The 24835-nt window shown below is 48.2% G+C and overlaps 1 protein-coding gene across 1 annotated transcript; it reads right to left on the reverse strand.

The window, feature by feature from the left end:
• Positions 1 to 1102: 1102 nt before the first annotated feature.
• LOC144098853 (neprilysin-1-like) lies at positions 1103 to 7279 on the reverse strand. The gene has a single exon (XM_077631764.1). The coding sequence runs from the start codon at positions 7090 to 7092 to the stop codon at positions 5215 to 5217; it is 1878 nt and encodes a 625-aa protein (XP_077487890.1). The 5' UTR covers positions 7093 to 7279; the 3' UTR covers positions 1103 to 5214.
• Between the last annotated feature and the right edge of the window lie 17556 nt (positions 7280 to 24835).

Raw genomic sequence — 24835 nt, forward strand, 5'->3', positions numbered from 1 at the left:
AAAGGCATCAACAGCTTCTAATGTTATCGTGTGGCCAACAAGTAAAATAAAAAGATATCCACGGAAATTTTTAAACGTGCAAGATGCTTGGAGCAGGACATCGTTAGCATCGGCAGCGCTTGACGCAATGATGGAAATTAGACGCGTGGTCAATACCAGTGCTTTGGTCTCTCGCTTCTAAAACCTATTTCGATTAAGCTAAGCAATTGTTAACAAACGTTTAAAGAGGTTGAAGAAAACCGTTAAGCGAAAACGCCCCTCCGGAACAAGCAGATGTCCGATAATTTTCTTGCGGATATCTTCAGCTCTGTGCAGGAAAACACCCGTTTCTTAGAAGGCGCATTTTTTGGTAGAAATAGGGTTTAACTCGTTCTTTAAGAAATTTGTTCGCGATCCGAGAATCGGGTAAAAGGAATGGCCCCAACTTACACCTCGCTCCTGCAAAGGAGGAAAACCCTGAAACGGGCCTTGCCTCGCGTTTGTGATGTAATGAAAGTGTGCCTTGTTTTTTTTAAAGCGAAATTTATTGCCCCAGGGCATCAATGATTGGTGAAGGTGTGATGAATGACGTAGTAGAGATTAAATGAATGGAAAAAGGTTAGCTGATTTGATGAAGTCCAGTAGAGAACGATGGTACGGTCCCTGCGTCCAGGCAATGTATGAAGCAGGGTTGCTTGGTGAAGGACCTGCTACCATCAGGTGCCGGATCCTTGTAGGCTTGAGAGCTGGGCAGTCCCACAGTAAGTGATGAATGTCGGCCTCAATGTCCTCGTGTTTACATATCGGACACCCTGGCCGAGGAAACAATTCTCGGTACTGAGGCCACTTGCGAGTGATGGCTGGTGTGAGGGCAACCCCGACCCGGATCCTCCTAAGCGCAGCCTCCTCTGCACGGGTAAGACCGCGCCTTGTTTTCTTTTCGTCTTTTTTTTCATCTACCTCCTCCCGTCATCATGATCCCCCATCGTGACACTCTTTTTCCTCATCTTCCCGGTCCCCAGTGCAGAGTAGCAGGCCAGATATTTTTCCGGCCAACCCCTCTGCCTTTCCCGCCAATAAACCCTCTCTCTCTGAGTCTCCTGCGCTGTGCATTGCACATCGTCGTCTTCATCAACTTCCATCTGCGGCGCGAACAGATCAGGCCAGCTTAACCTCGATCAGAGCTTAACCTGAGACTAATATTGTCGCCAGACGTGCCGACGACCCAGCAAAGCAAAACCTGAGTCAATCAGGCTAAACAAATGCTTTCGCACGTTACTCGGTTAAACTACTTAAAAACCCCAGCATTTTTTGTAGCGAGAGCTACACTGGGCTACCAATCGAGCATTTCGCGGTGGCTGGGAGAGGCCAGCTGTGCGCATGAGCCGTTACCATGGCAACCGGAGAGGAGCGCTCCGCGCGCTTCGTCGCCGCCTCGCCACACGCCGCTCTATCATCCAAACCGCGCGTCGCATGCGCAGCGTTGCGTATAAAAGGCGGAGATGTAAAGGGCGGCTGTATCACAACGTCTGACATGGATGCAGAGAAGGAGAGTTCCGGCCGCTGCTAAACGGCTATACAGACGAGAGAAGACTAACTCTTCCAATCGTAAGGTTGTCACCTGGCAGTTATTGGCTACTCAACAAAGAGAGAATAAGCATAAGAAGGCGAAGAGAGCAGCGGAAACGCCCGAACGGAGAGAGGAACTCCTTACCAAACGGAGATGCCAGACTGCTGAGCGTCATAGACGGCACATAGCCGTCGAGAGGGAGCCTATATGTCTCTCATCGCTAAACACAGTGACCACAACAAGCTCAGCCAGGAAAACGTACCTCTCACTACGTATATCCTGGCATAGGCGAGCTAAGCCATTGCCAATTTTTTCTTCTATTTTTCTTCACCCTATTTTGGTGTTCTCTGAGCATGCGTGCGTGCGAGCATGTCGATCGTTACTTCACTCGCAGCAACGCTACGCCGCAGGAAACACTTGTATGGAGCAAGGCTCTTTAGGTGCATGCAACTAAACCCAGTGAACAAGCCGAACTGGAGCGGAGCGCTCGCTTTGCAGACGCTGTTGTTTTATGCAGTTTCTTGCTTGCAACTCTTTGCAACTGCGTGCAACGGCCGAGTGTCTCGGAATTTCCCCGATTTCGAAAAGCTGCGCTGCATTCTGCTCTCGCGTTTAAGCCCGTACGATTGCGCATGTGAAGGCACTTCATGACTCACGGTGTGTTCTGCACTGTAAATGAGGTACTGCACTTCAACTCTCATGTACTGCGCGAGTAAGTGAGGCTTAATACAAACACGTACGTTGCGTTTCCAGGTCGAAATTAGTGATTTCGCGCCCTCCTTTCAGGTTGCCATTATGTACGACTGAAGAGGATTATAGCATCGGGGCAGATCTACAACGTAAGATCAATGTTCAACATGGAGGGCAGCCTGAAGTCACCTGGAGACCAGCGATGGTTGAAGCGGCTACCTGATTCAGAATGTGAAGTATGAGATAAATAAAAGAAAAGTATAGTGTCTGAGCTTCACTAAAAAAAAATGTTCAATATTTCATTGGCTCAATATCAGAATAATCGGTAGGAGCACCTAGTAATTTAATGGTATCCACACGCTTTATCACGTCGTTACGAGAATACAAGGCAATTTTTTAGAAATAGTGGTATTACTAGTTCTGAAAATAACATGACAGAAAATGACAGAAAAAGCAGTGGGACCTGAAATCGAACCTGCACCATATATAACGCACTGTTTCAGATCTTTTATGTAGCTTTCTATAAGGTCAAGTGCGCGTCCTCGGGTGCCGTATGTAGGAAGTTTGTTTATTAACATATGGCGTTTGACGTAGCCAAAAGCTCTCCATACAACAAAGAATATTCCAATCGTCAATAGTTTTTGTTCAACGTGTTCTATAAGCTTCTCTTTCACATAAAAAAAAGCGCCAATTCCGTAGACTTCTTCTTTTGGAATCCAAACTGGTACGGTGAAACTAGCTTTCGGTTATCTATAAGTCACAAAGTCGACAAAAGATAACACGTGCTGTAACTTCCAAAAAAAAAAAGACTTGGCATTGATATTGGCGCCACCTTTGTGAATGACGTTTACTCGGCGAGTCATTTTGAGCTCATTCGGGAACTGCCAGTCTTGAAGCACTCAGTTGCATACGTGACTGAATGGGCGAGCAGTCATGGAAGCAACCGCCTAATTGGTTACGCTTTAATCTCCAGACCCGCTGCGCTATTGTTATTCAAGGAGTTAATAACGTCGACAATATTCACCTCACCCGTAGGTTTTAAGAAAACATTGTCGCTTACTTGCGTATGATCGCAATCAGCGGGCTCGCTTGCTCGCATCGAGGGTATTTTTAATTTACCGGAAGGTAAAAAGGTGCTCATTGAACTCACCCGGCAATTCAGTCGTGATAGCGGTTACTCCGTCAATATTAAATTCGTTCGGTAAAATATCGACGGGGAATGTACCGCTAGCTTCTTTGTAGGCTTTCGAAGATCCATGTTGATCATTAATATTGTTAAACTTATGAACATAGTTATTTTTAGACCGTCTGGTCTTAGAGTTGACTATTCCGATATTTATTGCATTCTTTGAATATGAACTTATGAAAAAAGTTATCTTTAGACCTTCTGATCTTAGAGTTGACTATTGATATTTATTGTTCTTTGAATATTTCAGAATCCTTTTTTGTTCGCTAATATAAAGTATGTACCTTAGATATCCATGGCTTTCTTGCCTTTTTATGGTTTTTCCAAATGCAAAGTGGAAAAGCGACATCACAAAGATAGACCAAAATCCTGTAAAAACGAGGGAAATAAGACGCTGCATTATTGTCATTAACGACCTCAGAGCAGTCAGTGTGCCAAATTGGAGATTTAAATGAATCTACTGTTGCTTCGTTAATTTTTCTTAATTGAAACGACGGTCGAGATACGCGGCGAGACGCGCGCCAGTCCAGGATACTAAAAAGTGGGCAAATTATGGTCGCCTAAATCAACCGCTAGAACACCGGAATGAAATTTGTCATTTGTATTAATTAGTCAAACAAACATCAATTTGTGTTTCAGTAGATGGGACGATTCTTGTGGCATAGTTAATAAGGCTTTCAAATCCATATGACAACATAGCAGACAGGTAGTCACACTGAGCATGACAGACACACGACAGCAAATCAATTCCGCCAATAATCACTGCCTTGAACGCCGGTGTACATACAGCGATAATTTTCCACATTCACTTGTCGTCACGGCACATTGGCGCCTCCAAATGGCGCTGCTCAAAGAATTCTCTTTGTTCACGATTTCAGTCTAATTTCATAGTGAGACATCTTGTAAAAAAGTTACACGAGGCAAAGATATCAAGCACCTGGATAAGTACAAGCGCACTCTTGAGTAGCCATCTGACGGCAGTCGTCCTTCTGACAAGAGTTCTGCTCCCACACTTTACGCTGCATTGCACATAAAAAGTTCAGTACGTTATTCTGCTCTGTTCTAAGCGTTAATTTACAGTGTGCCTGCAGCCAGCCTAAAACAAAATGCACAGATAAATTACTTAATTTCCAGGCGAGGTCGAATAGCCTACAACACGTTCCTGTATATAGACTTGAAAGTTACCTAACGTAATTTTGCGTGAAAACTGATTTTACCGCTGGCCCAGGCGGAACTGTTCAACAAACGTGATCAGCGGGACTTGTCCTCCCGATTAACAAAATAACTGCTAAGAGTCTTGTCCCTTTCTGTAATAACGCGAATGACACTTTCCCATCGAAACTCTACCTCACACCGAGGATTCACCACGCTGCATGTAACCTGTTCTGTAGTCGTGAAAGCCGAAAGTCACGCTAGCACATTCACGACGCTGAACATGAAGCACTGCAATTAACGTTAATCGAGAGCTGTACATAAAAATTGGCAGAAATCGTTACAAAGGCAACTATAGAATTGATACAACAGCGCAGATTCAGACAGAACGCCACCCGCACTGTTCTGGATGTGTAAAATCGGTACAGCGCAGTAGATGCACCATTGCTAATAACAGCGGAGCGACGCATCACATAGTGCACTGACAGACCACTTAGTCATTCGCAGGTCGGCTTCCCAATTATAGCAACGTGAACAATAGAGTGACGTTGAGAGAAACAGTGCAATGACAAATACGCACGCAAAACGAAAGACAAAAGCGGGAAAAGCACAAGCATGGCGCCGAAAAAAATAAACATCATTCAAAGAAAGTGCATTTCTTCTTCGGGTTCATCGCGTCTTTAGAGCTGCATCGAAAAGTGGACGCGAACTTGGACGAGTGACGCAGCGGCACGTTGCACTCGTCACCGTTTCTGTCCACAGCGCACGTCATGAGGCAGTACGTCATGAAGAACACTTGGTCGTCAGTGTAAGTCTCGAGTCCATCCAGCGCCATCACGTCAAACTTTTCCAACTTATCGACAGCCTTGCGGTACGCCTGAAAGGCAGCGTGCACGGCCAGCTGTCTCGAAAATAGTGGGCTCACGTACGGGCTTGACGGTGTTGAGGAGGCGCTGACGTTGCTGGGGGGCTGGGGGGAGGAGGCGATGCCCAGGTCGCACCTGGTACGCTTGTTGTACTCGTCGCGTCCCGCATTCCACCAGTTGTCCTCCGTTCCCTTCTCGTCGTAGCGTATGCCACGTTCGTCGAACGACCGAACCATCGATGCCGCCATGGTTGTTGCCATGGAGCCGTATGCCATTGCTAACGTACCGTCATCGTACAGCAAAGGAGGTTCGAGAGCGCCAATGCTCAGGGACACGCTGTTGTAGTAGTAGCTGTAACGGCTCGCCACGCTGCCTCTACCAAGCCGTTTGTCGTATATGCTGACGAAATTTTCACTAGCCAAGAACTTCCGCCTCGCCTTGGTCCCGTTGACGATGTTGTCCATGAACGAGTCGCCGGCATCGGGGAATGTCTTGTACAGCGCGGCCAGACTGTAGCTGGAAAAGAAGCGATTGTCGGGAAACACGTCCTTCCAGATGCTTTCCAGCTTCGCGAGAGACTTTTTCTTTACAACTTGGTCAATCCACGAGGCGTTTGCGAACTCGTACTTCATTTCGTCTTGCAAAGCTTTGAAGTAGTAGTTTACTGTATCCCGTAATGTCTTGCTGAACCGCTCGTGGATGTGCCTGGCAGCCACAACCAGCCCGAATGTGGACTCCGCGTGCGTAAAACAGTTAAGCGCTCTGATGGTCTCGAGCGTACTCGCGTCTCCCTCGTAGCGTAACTCTGGTTTGCCGATAGCCTGCCACAAGTACAGGCGAATGAACACCCACGAAACAGTCATCCGGAACCACGCTGGTGGTGTATTTTCGAGCATGTTATGCAGACGCGAAAGGATGTCCGGGTGCTCGATGAGCACGACATCATCTTGGCTCCACGTTAATTGAGGACGGTAAATCTCGTTGAGGTATTCCCACCACTGATCCTTATCAGACGTTGTACGAGCGTCGATTTCTTTCAGCGTTTGTTTCTGCTCGTCTCTGGCGTCTGGGGTGAATGTCGTAATTTGGCTGATCATGGCCTTTAAATGTGTCTTCAGCTCCGAGAGGCCATCTCGCGGTGTTCGCACTCCCAGGTATTCGCAGTGCTGCTTGACAAGGTCTGTGAACTGCTCCAACGTACGCGTTTGCCACCTGGGTTGCCAGTCTCCACGGCGCAAGTAGAGAGATTTTGGCCGATTCCGGAAAGGGGGCATGGCACGCAGGTTGAAGAGCAAGTTGATGTTCCAGTTGACCGTCAAGTTGATTAGGATCATCAGTGGGGGCACGCCGGAGCCGCCTTTCTCTGGCCACTCTTCAGGCCAGGTAAGGCCTACCTCTCTCTTGAACTTCCTGAATTTCTCAGTCTCGCTCTTAACTAAGTCTTCGGAGCGCTTAGCCATGCAGCTTTGGAAATGGCGCTGTGCCATGGGCACCGGAGCCTGCTGGGGATCTCCCTGTAGTTCCTCGAGGGCGATGTACAGGGAGCGGTTCAGAATTCGCTCGATCATGGAACGCTCTTTCCCGACGGGCTTCCAGGAGCCGCATACGAAGCTGTAGAAGTTCGTGCACGGATGGACCGCAGTGTTCATGGCGCTCTTCAACTCCTCAGCGTGCTTTATGCATCCCTGGGTACTGCATATTCGCACCTGATGAGCAGACCTGAACAGTCTCACGAACGTTACGACGCTGAAGACGATTATAGCCGCCGTAAACGCTACCACAAAGAGGGCAAACTTCGCCTTCGATTGGGAACGTCCTGGAACTGCCGCTTCGGAAGGCGCCTGGGCGCAAAAAGAAAAAAAAAAGATCATTGTAACGCAAATACGAACGAACCATTCCTGTCCGTTCGCAATGCTGCTCGCGTAAAGAGGAAGGTTCACAGGAAAGTTTAACAGGGGATTTATAAGGCGAAAGCCTTTAATGGCTCATGCTCGCGACCGTGTCCGTCCGTGCGTCCTTCCGTTTTGCTCTTCAGCAACCCAATAAGAAAAAAAAACCCTATGTGCACGATCGGATTCAAACCTTCCGTTCCGCAGCCGAGCGCGCTAACGACTACGCTACTTCCTGCCAACTTATTTGCAGTGCTCCTTGTCTAGGACGCTGGAGAGAGTTTGCGGAAAGGCGTCGAATCAGACGGATGCCTCCCAGACGCCCTCCAGTGTCTCCAGCATTTAAGATTCAAAAACAATTGTGTACTTAACATCTTAGCCACACATCCGTGACACAAGCAGCAATACCGCGCTAAAGACTTTCGCCTCACCGCACCTTAGGTCAACAAAGTGCCCCCCTGATTTTTTTTTATCGCTTGAACGGGGTTAATGGCTGGGGTTTGGCCGAAGACGAGTCATTGGAAAGAAATGACAAAAATTCTAAGAACGGTCACGATAATCCCTAATGAGAAATATGAACGCAGCTGTGTAGGTGTGTCAGGCTCTGTAGGCTTGCTTGTTGCTTTGCTGGGTCGTCGGCAGGTCAGGCGACGATATTAGTTCGATAGTAGTGTCATTTGATGAAGACAACGATGTGCAATATACAGTGCGCGAGAACGTGTATATTAGTCCGATCGCAGTATTAGTTGAAGGCCCGTTTCACATGCATGCGATTTTCTCCTGCGACACTGCGAATTCCGTCGCTCTGCGACTGTGGAGGGCCGTCGATCTAGTCGCAGACGGCTTGCGATCGAGTTCCGTACGGTTGGAATTCAGTCGCAGCGTCTGTGTGTTCTCTCTGCGACTGACCATTGGGGAGCGCCAAGACAGCGTGAGGTCACGTGGGAACTGCTACCGCGGTGGAAGCAAAACTGTTTATTCTAATCAAAACATGCGAAATATTGCTTTGCATCTAAAAATACTCTAGTCATAACATCATCAACACATTCCGTGTGACGTTTTCGTCGCGTTTAATAATGGGTTGCCTATGCAAACGTCAAGAAACCTTGCCTGTCCCTCCGACCGAATTCGTTGTGTTGGTGTTGCATGTGAAAGCACTGACCGAAATTCGCACTGCGGCCTCACCGACTACACCAATATTTTCGGTCCAGTCGCAGCATGTGAAACGGGCCGAAGACGACGGCGATGTGCAACGCATAGCGCGAGTGTGTGTTGCAGTTTAATTTGAAATCAAAACTCTCGTCCCTTTACTGCTCATGAGGCAGAATTCACCGGTGTTGCACTCCCACGTGCTTTTCCTTTTTATTAACTGCGTTCAGGTGAATAGCCACCCGATTCTTGGCAGATCCCCCAGTGTGCCATCTATAGGCTAACAACAACAACACGAAGCGTGATCGGCTGCGGCGTTAAGTGCTCCCGAGCAGTGGCCAGCGAAAGTGATCTGTTCGCGGATTCGAATCCGAGTAGCGGCCAAGATTTTTTTCTTTATTTATTTATGGTTCGGCACGGTTATAAAGACGGTGGGAACGCGGCTCAACTCACGAACGGACGCTTGGAAGCTGCGTTCTAATAAAAGGCACCCGTGTGCTGTGCGATGTCAGTGCACGTTAAAGATCCCCAGGTGGTCGAAATTATTCCGGAGCCCTCCACTACGGCATCTAATTCTTCCTTTCCTCTTTCACTCCCTCTCTTATCCCTTCCCTTACGGCGCGGTTCAGGTGTCCAACGATATATGAGACAGATACTGCGCCATTTCCTTTCCCCCAAAAACCAATTATTAATAAAAGATTCCCGGTGAACCACAGCGACTGTTTCTGTTACAAGTGAATCACCTTCGTCCACGCATGTTTAATAAGCTAGTACTACCAAGGTCTTCAAGTTATAAAATAAAATGAGCCGCCGCGGTGGCTGAGTGGTTATGGCGCTCGGCTGCCGGCCCGAAAGACGCGGGCTCGATCCCGGCCGCGGCGGTCTAATTTCGATGGAGGCGAAGCTCTAGAGGCCCGTGTGCTGTGCGATGTCCGTGCACGTAAAAGAACCCCAGGTGGTCGAAATTTCCGGAGCCCTTCACTACGGCGTCCCTCATAGCCTGAGTCGCTTTGGGACGTCAAATCCCCCCATAAACCAAACCTATAAAATAAAGTGCTTAATGCTGCTTTTCTAGTCGTTCTAATGATGAGCCAGGTTTGGTCCACAGCCGAACAATTTTTTTTCCGCTTGGCCTCCAGTTAGCCCAGCGTCGCGCCAGTCACGACCGCGCAGATCGAGCATCGACCCTAGTATTATCCTCGCACCTGACTCTGCAGATGATGACTCCTCTGTGCTTTTGTAACAACGCTCACTGTATCGTTGTCCGCATTATTTACCCTGCCCCACTCCATTTCTCCTCTTGATTACCGCTGAGGTATCATTAAATCGTTTCAAATTCATGCTGCTGTTTTAGAGTGATCGAAAGCTCTGCATCATGGCCTAAGCGGCAAAATCCGGGCCATCGCTAAAGCCTTGACTCTGAATAAATAAATGAAGACCGGGATTCGAACCCGCGGCGGCGCAGACAGATCAGCTTCGCTGGCCATACTGCGCGAGAGCCCTGGGCTATCGCCGCAGCTTATCACGCCTCGTGTTGAACTGCAACACATTCTCGTGCTGTGCGCAGCACGACCGTCGTTTTCATCAACTTCCGTCTACAGCGCGAACAGATCGCATTAGCTTAACCTCGATCAGAGCTTAACCTGCGTCTGATATCGTCGCCAGACGTGCCGACGATCCAGCAGAGCAAAACCCATGAGCCAATCAGGCTAAACGCACGCGTTCGCACGTCTGCTCGTTCTAGCTGCGTTAAAGGGACACTGAGGAGAAATTGAAGTTGGCTTGTATCGATAGAATGGCAGCTCCTGATCACAAAAACGCCACTCTTCCTGAAAACAAAGCTCTTGTAATGTAGAAAATAGCAAGAACCAAAATACAGGCATCGCCGCCACAGGCCAATCTCGCAATTACACGCGTGATGACTTCCTAGGACAAGAGGCGCCACCTTGGAGGAATTTTCCTTACTTCATGAGGGCTACGAATCTGTGAGGCTGGCAAAGGAAGGTTGCGCACCGCACAGCTAGCCGTCAGAAATCACGGAGTCTGCGTTTACATCACGTTTCACGTCACTCCGTTCTGTGACGTCCTAAGAGTTGCCGTGACGTCATAAGAGTTCCCTGAGTTTGAATCTAAATTCAAATTTCTTTGAAATGAATGCATCTTTCGCGCCCGGACAAGCGGCAACAAAGCCATGAAATGCCAAACTATCAAATTTTGCTAACAAGAAAAATTGATAGAGTTCTCCTCAGTGTCCCTTTAAAACCCTAGCATTTTTTTAACCTCTAAGCGTTGCCTCTGCCTCTTCTCAACAGTCCCGCGCAGCAGCGGCGTTGCACCACCGCATGTGCACATTCATCGCTCCATCTCCTCACAGGAAATTCGAGGCTGTTATTGATCGACATCAACGGTGCACCTTGCGCTGTCGGATTTAAATAATTTTTTTAAAGACAGGGAAACACTTGAAGTGTACTACACCCTTCACTTCCCACGGAGAAAACACGAAAGCAGAAGAGTTAACTGCTGGGCTAGTTGTTGATCATACTACTAAAAAGATATTTGCGCCAAAACAACACACATGCTGTGGTGTCGTCGTCTTTCCATTGTGTGTCGTTTTGGCGCAAAAATCTTTTAGTGTGCACGAAACCAGAGCCGCCATAAATCTTCGTCACACGTTTTTGGCAAGGAAGATGTTTATACGTTACTTTTCAAAGTTCCGTCATTCAGTTCCGTCCCCTAATAGGAAAAACTCACAGCTCAGGAGGCAGGACCTACTAAAACCTACAACACAGTTCAGAGTGCGCAAAGAAAAATAAAGAGGTGTGCAAAGCTAATTTAAAAAAAAAAACCACCATGTTGTACCGGCATCGCGACCAGCGCACTCGAGAGATAATGGAGGCATATTTCATCGAAAAGAAAAAAAGATGTCTGTGTCAGCACTCCCTCGGTCGCGTTATGTGAAAGTGAGATAGGTTTTTTAGATGCCTCTTGTTGTACCACCTCTTTTGGTCTGTGACGCAGTGCATTCGGGTTTTTGAACGTTGGAGGTGATAGTGCCCTCTTCGCCATCTGTGTATTTCGTACTTATCGCACCTATGTCGTTTTTCTGTATATGTATATATTTTTGCGTTCCTTCTTAATAAATCTTAGTTGCGAGATAGCGCTTGTTTTGTCCCCTTTTCTGTGTCCTTCGTCCGTTCGCGCTGAATTTTACCGCCAAAATGGTCTACTAAAAACTCGTCAGTTGTTTTAATAACAGCCGCTTTTACAGCGCGGTTTATCTTACCGCCGGAGCAACAGCTGCCTTCACGCCGGCTGCAGCGTTGTTTTCGGGTGGCTGCAATGGGAAATAAGGCATACGTTTTCGCATGAAAAAAAAAGAATGAAATGCAGGGCCAGTTGGTTCATGTTTAAGCAAAAGAAAACAGCGAAAAAGCGAGACGCACGCACGCACAGGCTCTCTGTCGCCGGCGACAGTGTGTGTGTGTGTGCTTGTACCCTCTTTCCGGTCCTGTGCCACATGGAAGGACCTCGACATTTCCGTGCTTCCTTCAAAGCTTCGCGCGAAGCTTTGTTGGCGAAAGCAGCACCCCGGGTTCGAACCCGACCGCGGCGGCTGCGTTTTTATGGAGGAAAAACGCTAAGGCGCCCGTGTGCTGTGCGATGTCAGTGCATGTTAAAGATCCCCAGGTGGTCGAAATTATTCCGGAGCCCTCCACTACGGCACCTCTTTCTTCCTTTCTTCTTTCATTCCCTCCTTTATTCCTTCCCTTACGGCGCGGTGCAGGTGTCCAACGATATATGAGACAGATACTGCGCCGTTTCCTTTCCCCAAAAAACCCAATTATTATTATTATTATTAAGCAGCACTATAGCCGTAAATTAGTTTCGGTGGTAACACTGACTGGAGCAGTGTAACGGACTGGGAACGTCTTGCCTGGAGGCAGTCTTCGCTCACTAGGCCTAAATGAATCCTTCGTTTAAAATTTACGTCGAGTATTACTCATTTGTCATATATTTAGTTCACTTTTGCCTTCTGTAATTGGTTTTGGGGGAAAGAAAATAGCGCAGTATCTGCCTCATATATATGTTGGACACCTGAACCGCGCCGTAAGGGAGGGGATAAAGGAGGGTGTGAAAGAAGAAAGAAAGAGGTACCGTAGTGTAGGGCTCCGGAATAATTTCGACCACCTGGGAATCTTTAACGTGCACTGACATCGCACAGCACACGGGCGCCTTAGCGTTTTTCCTCCATAAAAACGCAGCCGCCGCGGTCGGGTTCGAACCTGGGAACTCCGGATCAGTAGTCGAGCGCTATAACCACTGAGCCACCGCGGCGGGGGCCTGCCTTCTGTAAACGTTTTCATTTTTCTCGTGTCCTATAGACGTTGCTTTGCTTTGCGTATTTTTTTTTCGCTGTCTATGTGTTTAGTGGGCTCAGTGCAGTGTTGAGTTAAACTATTTACAGCGTTTTTATGCTTGCGTGTATAAAAGTCCTGTTAGGGATCCTTGCCCGCAGTACTGGTCAGTACAGTCAACCCGCAGTACTCTAAACATTGAGTGGTAGGGACTAGTCAGTACAGTCAACACACATCAACCAAAGGTTAGCTCCATTTGACCGGCTAATCCAAAAGCTTTAGCGTGGCCCTTAGCGCCAATTTTAGCTGGAATACGGCAACTGAATGGCCAACGGCATAACATAGAATGCATTCTTTGCATAGTGTTCATGAGCTTGGAAAAATCAGGTGTTGGAGACGACGTTGCGTCTAACGCCCCACTTACAGCTTGGAAACCAATGTAACCTGAAATATATTTGTTGATTTTTCTATGGCAAACAGTGGCTTGCTTCTCACCACCTAGCGAAACGTATAGTGCCCATAAAGGATGTTTTATGTTTAGTACTACCAAAAGTAAATCACGAAAACCTAAGTCTAAGTATCGCGACACTGAGTAGATTACGAAAACCAAACTTCAACCGTGCTCTATTAGCGATTATATACATCGCAGTCTTCGGCATCCTACTCTGAAAGTGAAAAATTCACGCTTTAAAATGCCACAGACACGAAACTTCAAAGGCCGGTAAGGGATACGATTTCTTTCCTCAGGGTATAAGGATGCCTTTCAACTAGTTCTAATAACAGCCGTTGCGTGAAGCAATTAAGAATTACTTTTGATAATGGCAGGCGACAGCAACTTATCGATCAGAACTAAAATGAACTTATAGTGACGTTTCATTCAAGCACAACAAAATATCTCGCCGTTTCTGTGAACGTCTATCAACATTCGATATCTCAATACCTGGGACACTGTTTCATGACACGTGGCATAGGCGGGAACAAATTATCTCTGGAGTCAGGTACTGAGACCACGTCACCACCGACGCTGCGGCTGGTCGAATATGTGACGTCACGCAGGCGCCGCGGGCAGCCTGTGACCAAAGCAGCAACTTAGGATAAATTAAAGTGTCTTGTAATTAACTAGCTGCGATGCGATCGGGCTGCCTGTGCACATTTTCATAATGCCACTAAACTTCGCGTCTGTACCATTTAATTCACAGAAAAAGACGCTCACCTTCGCACCATACGAGTCAGGGGCTTCCTTGGATTCCTTTGGCTTGCTGTGTTTCTCCTGCTTTCCGTGCTTCTCCATGCCTTTCTGCGCTCCCAACAAGAAAAAAAAAGGTATTTAACTCGTGGAAACTTAGCGAACAACTGGCACAGCAATATGGCGCAGAAACTGGCACAGCAACTGGCACAGATGACATGCTTTCAGCTCCCATTCTCGGCAGTCTCAGTCGAAATTAAAGTTCCGGAAGTTGACGACGAAACGATCGCTGAAATTTCCGTGCGACCTGCATTCATATACAGGGCAAAAAGTAAATAAAAAAACACGCCCGGTCCTGAATCCGTCCCGACGACCTCGCGAGTGTAAAGCTGGCGCCTCGGACCACTGGACGCCTTAGCTTATTCGACCAACGCCCCAAATAAAATGAGGTGTGGTTTAACTACTGCTGATCGAACCTGCTTAGAGTTCGAAAGCTGTGGTTTATTGGGCAAGTAGACGCGGCTTGACATCTGTAACGTTGAGTGCGTTCCGCACACTGGATAGGCAGCCCGCCCACCATGCCACCCTGGCAGGTGGCAGTTATATTAATGGTTGATCGCGAGAGGTCGGTCACCCGCCAAGGTGGCTCAGTGGTTAGGGCGCTCGGCTACTGATCCGAAGTTCCCGGGTTCGAACCCGGCCGCGGCGGCTGCGTTTCAATGGAGGAGAAACGGTAAGGCGCCCGTGTGCTGTGCGATGTCAGTGCACGTTAAATATCCCCAGGTGGTCGAAATTATTTCGGAGCCCTCCACTACGGCAACTCTCTCTATCTTTCTTTCTTTCTTTCTTCCACTCCCTCCTTTATCCGTTCCCTTACGGCGCGGTTCAGATGTCAGCCGATATGAGAGACATCTAGATACTGCACAATTTCCTTTCCCCAAAAACCAATTTTCATTTAATTTTCCCCACATTTCTTATTATGTATAAAGTTTGTACATATTACTTCTCCCCTTATCCTCTCTTCCTGTCCCCTCACCTCTTTCATTTCATTTCTCCATTCTGCCTGCTGTCCTTTATTTCCGTTGCCCCAGCTCAGGTGCTTCAGTATCGATGGCAGATGCCGGGGCTAGCAAAAATCTTTTCCTTCCTTTTTACTATTATTTTTAATCAAACCACTACCACAACCATTTAATTTTCCCAATGAACGCTGCGACCTATTCAACCGCCCTCTACCGACGAATCGAAAGGTCAAAGTTCAAGTGGTGCGACACCATGGTGGACCACATATGGTAAGTCCTATAGCTACACTTGATCTCTGGTTCACTTGAACGACAAGCGGCAAGGCACGGCGAATCGGCTTTACCTAGCATAGTGAAGCTTTCGCTTCAAAACCCTCAGTGTTTCGAGCTGGTGCAGTTACCAGTGCGCCCAACTAATCTCTTGGCAGTGGCGCGACCGGCGCTCTGATGACACATGCGTTGCACTGGCCCCGCCAATTAATGGAACTACTTTGAGGCATTCATGGCAGAGAGCGCTAATAAAAATGAGTTGATAGTGATCTTTAGAGATCACACGAGGCGACGCCTACCCCAGTGGAAAAAAAAAGAAAAGGGCGTAAGTCATTAGCCCGTACAAAATTTTTGGAACACGCAAGCTCACATATCCAACAATTCTGCACAAAAGGATTTTTCAGCGAGAAACCAAGTTTATGAACGCAATTTTTTCATGTAATGAAAGATTTCATTACAACAATCAATATATTGCTGCTGTTTTTGATATATTGCAAAGATATTGTCGATGTGGTTAATGAACCTGTACAGATTCGCATGTATGCTAATGACTATTATTTTCAATGAGACCCGGTCAGCTGACGATCAGGCAATACTAAACACGTCCCTTAAATATATCCACGCATGGTGTAATGGATGGGACATGAAACTTAACTTTGAAAAGACTGTCCTACTACGTGTTAAAAGAAAACTTAATTCATTAAAATGCTCTTTTTTTCTGGGTTCAAAAAAATTACTTAAGTAAATGAATATAAATATCTCGGTGTTGCATGAACAAACAACTTAAGCTGGAACACGCACATTTCTAACACTTGCTCGTCTGCCCTACGAAAACTTTGTTTGTTGAGCCATGACCTAAAGGATACACCACTTCAGGTTGAGAGACTAGCATACGAAACCTTTATAAGGACTAAATTGGAATATGCGTGCATTGTATGGGACCCGCATACTGTCACTAACATAAACTCACTTGAGCGGATCCAAAGGGAAGCTCTGCGATTCATGTTTTCACAGCACAATCGAACCGTTTAAGTCTCTGCATTAATGCAGTCAAATTTAATACTAATCCTTCAGTCCCGGCGCAAGTTGCTTCGGTTGAAATACTTATTGGTTATTTAACCAAGCGCCAATGTCCGGACCCCGTAGAGTATCTGTTACGGGTCCAAGTTGGACTTATTTTTGGAAATGTGGCGGAGAGTTTGAAGCATGCTTCACTCCCGCCACCGGTTGGCCCGATATTGCACAACCTCCGGGATCGCCCTTGTCTTTAGCGCGTCTTTACTACCCTGTCCTTCTATTCCATCTTTCAACTCTCCTACTATCTGCACGTGGTAGCGATTGTGGCTCGTCTTGAGCCAGTGAGCAGGCCTGTGCACTTTCCTTTTCTTTCTTCCTGGGAACAACAGACAACAGATTTAACCATAAATAAATAATAATTGGTTTTGGGGGGAAAGGAAATGGTGCAGTATCTGTCTCATATATCGTTGGACACCTGAACCGCGCCGTAAGGGAAGGGTAAAGGAGGGAGTGAAAGAAGAAAGGAAGAGAGAGGTGCCGTAGTGGAGGGCTCCGGAATAATTTCGACCACCTGGGGATCTTTAACGTGCACTGACATCGCACAGCACACGGGCGCCTTGGCGTTTTTCCTCCATAAAAACGCAGCCGCCGCGGTCGGGTTCGAACCAGGGAACTCCGGATCAGTAGTCGAGCGCCCTAACTACTGAGCCACCGCGGCGGGGCTATTAACCATAAACTTGGAATAAATTCTTCACCATATCTCATACTACAGAACACCAGACGAACTCGACACTCCCACCCCCTTTCTCTGACCACGTACATTGCAAAGACAAACTTATTTCAGCACTCCTTCTTTCCGCAAACCATCAAGTGATTTGAACAGCTTACCAGCTTCATGTGTACAATCCCTGGACGTCATAAGTGCCCATTGTTAGTTTTTTGCCTTTCCATGTCATTTCCCGCTGCTCGTGTTTCGTTTGCATTTTTGGTGTCATTGCTCAATTTGTGATCTGTTTCTTTAATCCACTCCTGCTTGGGCCTCACGCGCCCAGCAGTATGTCAAAATAAATAAAAAATATATCTGCATATCACCCGAAGGCACTCTGGTATTTCTATTAACTTTTGCTATCATCAAAAGAGTTCCCCATTGGTTTTATATGGCAGTCTCAACTATTCGATGTGATCGATGGAAACTCTTTAAAAGAAAGATTTTGATACATATTAAGAGAATAGGCCATTGCCTTAAATATTTCCATAACAGTGTCTTACAACTTTCCAATTTCAAAATTTTTGTCCGAGAATGTTGGACATAATTTCTCGACAACCTAATCATAAAGCCATTACCTGAAGGGCCATATGAGCAATTTCCTGCCAGACCTGAATGCGTCAGCGACAGCTCTGTCAGGTTCACGGCAAAAGAATACACTTTCATGAATGGGACATAGGTTGCCACATGTTTCTTCGCTCGCTTAATCAGTTTTGTGTTTGCTGTTTTGATAGCGTTTGTGGTGCTCACGCGCATGTGCGCCCTGTTCTGATGTTGGCGAAGTAAATAATTTTCAGTTGTGTTCCAGCGTTGTCCTGTGTACTTCTCCTCCTTGTGAATGCGTCCTTTTCGCTGGTTTTCCTCATACCTGAACAAACTTCTCACTCTTGAGGAAAGGAAAAGAAATGGCGCAGTCTCCCATCCCGGTGGACACCCGAACTGCACCACAATGGAAGGGAGGAAGTTAGGATTTAAAGAAGAGAGAAATAGGGCTCCGGAATAATTTCGACCACCTCCATGGGGATCTTTAACGTGCTCTGACATCGAACAGCACACGGACGGCTTTGCGTTTCGCCTCCATCGAAACGCGCCCGCCGCTGCCAGGTACGTGCGAACCCGGAAATAACTCCTCAGTAGCCGAGCGCTCTAACCAGAGAACCAACACGGCTGGTGCTTCAGAGAGATCGCGAAATCGGACTTAAGCTCCACCTTAAGTGTTTGACTCGATGGCGTTATCGGATCAACGCCTATATATGCGGAAATGGGCATTCTCGACTTAAACTCTCCTCTCTTCCTGTCCCCTCACCTCTTTCATTTAATGTCTCCATTCTGCCTACTATCCTTTATTTCCGCTGCCCCAGCTAAGGTGCTTCAGTATCGATGGCAGATGCCGGGGCTAGCAAAAATCTTTTCCTTCCTTTTTACTATTATTTTAATAAAAAAAAACACTACCACCACCACTTTAAACTCCCTATTCCTTATTGTGAAAATAGTTTTTGTGTATATTAACTCACTCCCTACCCTCTCTTTTCCCCTCACCTCTTTCATTTCATTTCTCCATTATTATCCGCTGCCCCGGCTAAAGTACTTCAGTATCGATAGCAGATGCCGGGGCTAGCAAAAATCTTTTCCTTCCTCTTTATTATTATTTTAATAAAACCACTTACTACTACTACTACAACTACTTCAAACTCATAGATCGCTGGGAGTCCTTATATCACACCTGGTGCAGTGGCGCAGCGGTTAAGCGATGCGCAACTGCCCTGCGATGGCAGGTGCTGCCATTCAGGCTTGAGACCCAGGTCGTTCTTACCAAGCAACCTCAAGGTCACGGAGAAAGACGTCGGACAGAGAAACATCGGCGAAATGTGAGATATGGTGTTCTTCCTTTCTTCTTTTAGTCCCCCCATTCCTTCCTTTACGGCGCGGTTCAGGTGTCGCCGCGATGTAAGACAGATACTGTGCCGTTGCCTTCCCCAATAAAAACAATTTTCCAACTTTTTCAGTGTATGGAGCCTACTGTCCTGGCTCTCTCCCAGTGTCACCACCAGCCTGAGGCCAAGCAAATCAGCCAACAAGGCATGTTGGCAGGCTGTAGCCGAAACGTAAATGCTATTCAGGTGTGCCATGAAGAGTATCGCCAAGAAAAAATGAACATGAAAATTCGTTCTTGGGGAAAGAAAATGGAGCAGTATCTGTCTTACATATCGGCGGACACCAGAACCGCGCCGTAAGGGAAGGAATAAAGAAGGGAGTGAAAGAAGTACGGAAGAAAGAGGTGCCGTAGTGGATGGCTCCGGAATAATTTCAACCATCTGGGAACCTTTAATGTGCACTGACATGGCACAGCACACGGGCGCCTTAGCGTTTCGCCTCCATCTAAACGCAACCGCCGCAGTCGGGTTCGCGCCCAGGAACTCCGGATCAGTAGCCGAGCGTATCGCCAAGGGCTGAACAGGTTTTATGAGTAGAAAATGGCGCCAGTTACAAGAGGCATAAATTTAATCGTTACCTCTGCGTAACGTACTCCACCCGGGCAGGTAACTCTCGTAAAGCATATTGGAAAATTGGTTTTTGAGGAAAGGAAACGGCGCAGTATACTTGTCTCGCATCTCGGCTGACACCCGAACCGCGCCGCAAGGGAAGGGATAAAGGAGGGACTGATAGGAGAAAGGAAGAAAGAGGTGCCGTAGTGGAGGGATCCAGAGTAATTTTGGCCACCTGGGGATCTTTAACGTGCACTGACATCGCACAGCACACGGGCGCCTTTTTGTGGTTAGCCTTCATCGAAACGCGGCCGCCGTGGTCGGGTTCGAAGCCGGGTGCTCCGGGTCAGTATACGAGCGCCTTAACCACTGAGCCACCGCGGCGGGTGTAAAAGTATTCCTAGCAGCCATTCCGGTACACGACAGCGTTGAGTTCAACCCACTGATCGAGAACATTGACAAAAGGGCTCATGAGTTAGCATGCGCAGGAAGAACTAGTTGCGAACTTGTTGCGAAAGCGACGTGCATCATTGGCGCAAGTGCGGGCGTTCGCCCTCTGAACTCAGTCGTGGTACCTTGGGTCTCATGGGGTGAGGCTTGGGGTGCTTGTGCCTTCTGGGTGATGCAGGCGACGCAGGCGATGCAGGCGACGTGGGCGACGTAGGATGGTTGCTCGGCATGCCGCCGCGACTCTACTGACGAGCCGAAGAGGAGGCGTTCGAACTCGGCAGCTTGTGAACTCTTGGTACGGTCGAGTGCCCTGAAAGCCTTCGCTGAACGAGACAATGCTCTCGTCTCGGGGTCCGTAGAATCTCGGCACGCGTTCGTGCCACGCACGGCTCGCGCAACTGGCAGCGATGGCTTTGCAGCTCGTCGTCTTCTAGGGGCTGGCAGTCAGCACGAAAGGATGGGAACGCCTTGACCAGCTGCTGCGCTTAAGGACACGGGTTTAAATCCCGACCGCGGTGGCCTCGTTTCGATGGGCGCGAAATGTAAAGCATGCCCGTGTGCTGTGCGATGCGCATGTTAAAGAACACCACGTGCTTCAAATTCATCCGGAGCCCTCCACTAACAATGCCTTTATTTTTACTCTGAATTTCACTCCCTTCTCCATCCCTTTTCTCGGGTTATCGGTTGAGGCATCCGTAGAGAGTGGTACAGTCACTGCACCTTCCTTTTCCTCACATCTCCAGCGCTGAACGAGTTAACTTTATTCAGTGTCCGGCAGGGTTTAGCGCGACCGGCCCTAGGCCTCCCACGTGGGGACAACGAGATCTTGGCTCTTCGCCGCATCGAGGTACTGCGGGACGGCCCAGAGTTGGTCATTGAGGCTGGAGCTGCGCAGTGCGGCGAACCACCTCGACGAGAGGGTTTCGGGATTAACATCGGTTAGGTGTACCTTACACTCCCAGAGTATGCGTTTAAGTTTAGCTATGTCTGTCTTGCAGACCTTTCACGTGCTCGTGTTATATATTTCGGGGTAGATCCTGTTGCACGGAAGCGGGTTCCGGTACGTGTTTTTTTTTTTTTGCAATTGCCTCCAGGCGACTACCTGAGCTCTACATAGTTTATTGCTGGGCGGAGGAAAGGTCCGGCGGGCCAGGTAGAAGGCTTTGTTAATTCATTGAAGCTCGTCAGCCTATCTCTCCCACCGCCTTCACCATGGCTCTCTCCGGCACTGTTTGCGAGACCTCGTGCAACGGAGTGAGCGACCTCGTTGATGTTGGTGAGGTGCGGAGAGACGTCCCCCATGTGGGCAGGGAACCAAACTAGCTCGACCTTGTTGTCCCGTGAGCGTGTCAGGTTCTTGAATATACGGCAGGCTTCCGCGGATATTCTCCCCTTGGCGTAATTCTTTATGGCTGTGCGCGAGTCGCTGACAACGACCCCGCTATCGTGATCAGATATGGTGAGTGCGATGGCTAATTCCTCGGCAACTTTGGCGAGTCGGGACTTTACGCTTGCGGAGTAGATAAGCGTTCCGGTAGTGTCGATGACCGCAACGGCGGTCGTCGATCGACTTGATATTCGGCAGCGTCCACAAAGCGCGCTTCTCTCGCTTTTCCGTAGACTCGCAGCAGGGCCGCGGATCTGGTCTGTTTTCTGGCTTGATTATACGTCGGGTGTACGTTTCGCGGGACTGCGGCGACTTGGATGCCATCCCTGACGTTCCGCGGGATTGTCTTCTTGTTGCCATGTTGGCGGTGGTAGCCGAAGCCAAGGCGCTCGAGCATGTGTCGTCCAGCTTCGGTGGTCGTCAGTCTTTCTACAGTTGCGATATATGCTGCACCTCTGCAAGTTCCTCCAGCGTGTTATGGATTCCCAGTTGTAGCAGCAGCTCTGTGCTGTTCGAGTCTGGCAGCCCGAGCGCCGTCTTGTATGCCCTACGTATAATCGCGTCTATTTTGTTCTTCTTCGCCTTGGACCAATTGTGAAAGGCGGCCACATAAGTTATGTGACATATTACGTAGGAGTGCACGAGTCTTATCAGGCTATCCTCGCTCATGCCACTTCTCCTGTTGGTGACCCTCTTTAGTAACCTCGTTGCATTAGCAGTCCTGTGTATGTGCTTGTTGACCTCCAATATATACTTTTAGTTGGTCATGTCTGTAGCAGCTGTTACAAGTGCACAAGATCCCTTTTGCAGTTGTCCAGTAAGCCACTCTGCGCGGGTTAGTATATGGATTCAGTCCTGTAGAACAGGTTCATTGCTGGGAGTCACGCCTAAGTGGTAGCAAGTAGGTTGGTTCGAACGTTCTTACATTTTCTGAGCTTGATGTGAGATACGAAAGAAGTGTGTTTTTGCCTCTCCTCGGACATGTTCTCTTCCCTAATCAGTGTTAACGGAAAGTAAAATTACCAATCATGTCACGGAGAGCCTCTAGAGCCCGGTAACGTGTAATATGCGCGTGTAAACATGAAGCCCCAGCACAACAGAAATTAGCCTAATAACATCGGCCAGTCGGCTGCCGCTGTTGTTGTTGCGGTCGCTTATTACACATGAGATGGTTGGTAACCCTTGGTAGGAGACAGAGGAATTCGGGCTGCTGGCCGTTGTTACCATGTTCCATTTCTTCGTTCAATTCGCATGGTTTGTCGTATTACAGTGCGAAAAGTGCAAGCCTGTTTCCTGTATAGGCAGTGCAGAGAAAGCTGCTTTTTGTCACGAAACGCGCACGTGTGCGCAGCACATCACTGGATCCCGAAATACATGACGGGTCGTTTCTCACACTGTGTGCTGACGTTCGTCAGACTGAAACAGTATTCGCTTAAGAAGCAGTTCAACCTTACTTCAGAAGCGTTACGCGGTGTATGCCTAACTCTATGTGAGCGCAGAAAACCTGTCTGCTTAATCGCTTATCGCGTTCTGCACGTATAAGACGTGAACTATGCGTAACGACAAGTTCACGCCAGCTCATGTTATGACTGCAAACAGGAATTCGAAGATATGCGGGCGTTATTTTTGCAGTGATTGGACGAGTACGGCCCACACGCGAAAAGTTCATTAGTGGTTTCTGAGGCAAGGAAATGTTGCAGTTACTGTCTCATTTTTCGGCGGACACCTCAATCGCGCCGTGAGGGAAGAAAGGAAGCACCGGCGAGAGAGCGCGCAGGGGACGCCGCGACCATAAATTAGAGCCAGATGTACAGACAGAACGAAAAACTTTAATTCTGCAAGTGAGTTTTAGACCTAGCTGGGTCCCTGGGCCACTGCGCGGTCCCGCACTGCATCATGTAGGTCATGTCGGGACATCACGTCGGCAGCCCGAGTCACCGCAGCAAGCTGCGATGTCGGGTCTGCAGACATGAGCAGGACCTCCCAGTACTCCCAGCTCGGAGCCAGATAGAATGAAAAAAGGAAGAGAGAAAGAGGTGCCAGAGTGGATAGCCCCAGAATGATTACCTCCTCGGGACCTTTAACGTGCACAGATATCGCACAACTCGCGGGTCCCTTTTGAGTTTCAACTCTACCGAAACGAAGCTGCCGCGGCCGGATTCGAACCCGATTACTCCAAGGAATCCATTTACATCCCTGTAATAACGCGCTTTGCGGCAGCGGAGGCGGTGGTAATAAAGAAAGGATGTCTCACCCCTGCCGCTGCAAAGGCGACGACAGCACACAGCATACCACTTTGACCTTGACGTATTGACGCCAGTGAATGGCTCCGTCTTATTGCATGCTTAGCGAGGCACCGTATTTATGTGTCGCTACGAAAACTTGGTTCACAGATTACAATGGGGCCCAAGGGCCACCCAGAGTGACTGAGCCTACCGTCATTACAGTGTGTTTCACCTAAGACTTCAAACAATTTTCAAAAATAGGCTTTTTGAGTTAGAAAATCACTTTTTTGTCATGGCACTGTCAGCGACGTAGTACATCAAGATACAGCTAAAAGGTGCTAACTAGCTGGCTGGTTAACTAATACTGAATAGTTAACTTACTTAATTATTGAAAGGCGTGTAGCCCACTGTAACTAATATCCTTATCAGTTTTTAGAATTTCGAAAACGCGGTTACCGTCGGCGCTTTGACCCAACAAATTTTGGCTACATCGCGCCAAAATACATGCGCTTTCGAGAAGCCTGCAGGCAAAGCAACCTCTCCAGTGCAAGTAACTCGGCGAAACAGCCAAAATTTATTGGGCCACAGCTTCGAGGGTAACCGCGTTTTCGAAATTGTAAAAACTGATATGGAAAAAAGTGATATGAATATTATTACGACCCCGCCGCCGTGGCTCAGTGGTTAGGGCACTCGGCTACTGATCCGGAGTTCCCGGGTTCGAACCCGACCGCGGCGGCTGCGTTTCGATGGAGGCGAAACGGTAAGGCGCCCGTGTGCTGTGCGATGTCAGTGCACGTTAAAGATCCCCAGGTGGTCGAAATTATTTTGGTTTGGTTTGGTTTAGTTTATGGGGGTATAACGTCTAAATGCGACTCAGGCTATGAGAGACGGCGTAGTGAAAGGCTCCGGAAATTTCGACCACCTGGGGTTCTTTAACGTGCACTGACATCGCACAGTACACGGGCCTCTAGAATTTCGCCTCCATCGAAATTCGACCGCCGCAGCCGGGATCGAACCCGCGTCTTTCGGGCCAGCAGCCGAGCGCAATAACCACTCATCCACCGCGGCGGCTGAAATTATTTTGGATCCCTCCACTACGGTACTTCTTTCTTCCTTTCTTCTTTCAATTCCTCCTTTATCCCTTCCCTTACGGCACCGTTCGGGTGTCCGCCGATATGAGACAGATACTGCGC

This window comes from Amblyomma americanum, chromosome 7 (assembly GCF_052857255.1).
Source record: "Amblyomma americanum isolate KBUSLIRL-KWMA chromosome 7, ASM5285725v1, whole genome shotgun sequence".
Classification (NCBI taxonomy): Eukaryota; Metazoa; Arthropoda; class Arachnida; order Ixodida; family Ixodidae; genus Amblyomma; species Amblyomma americanum.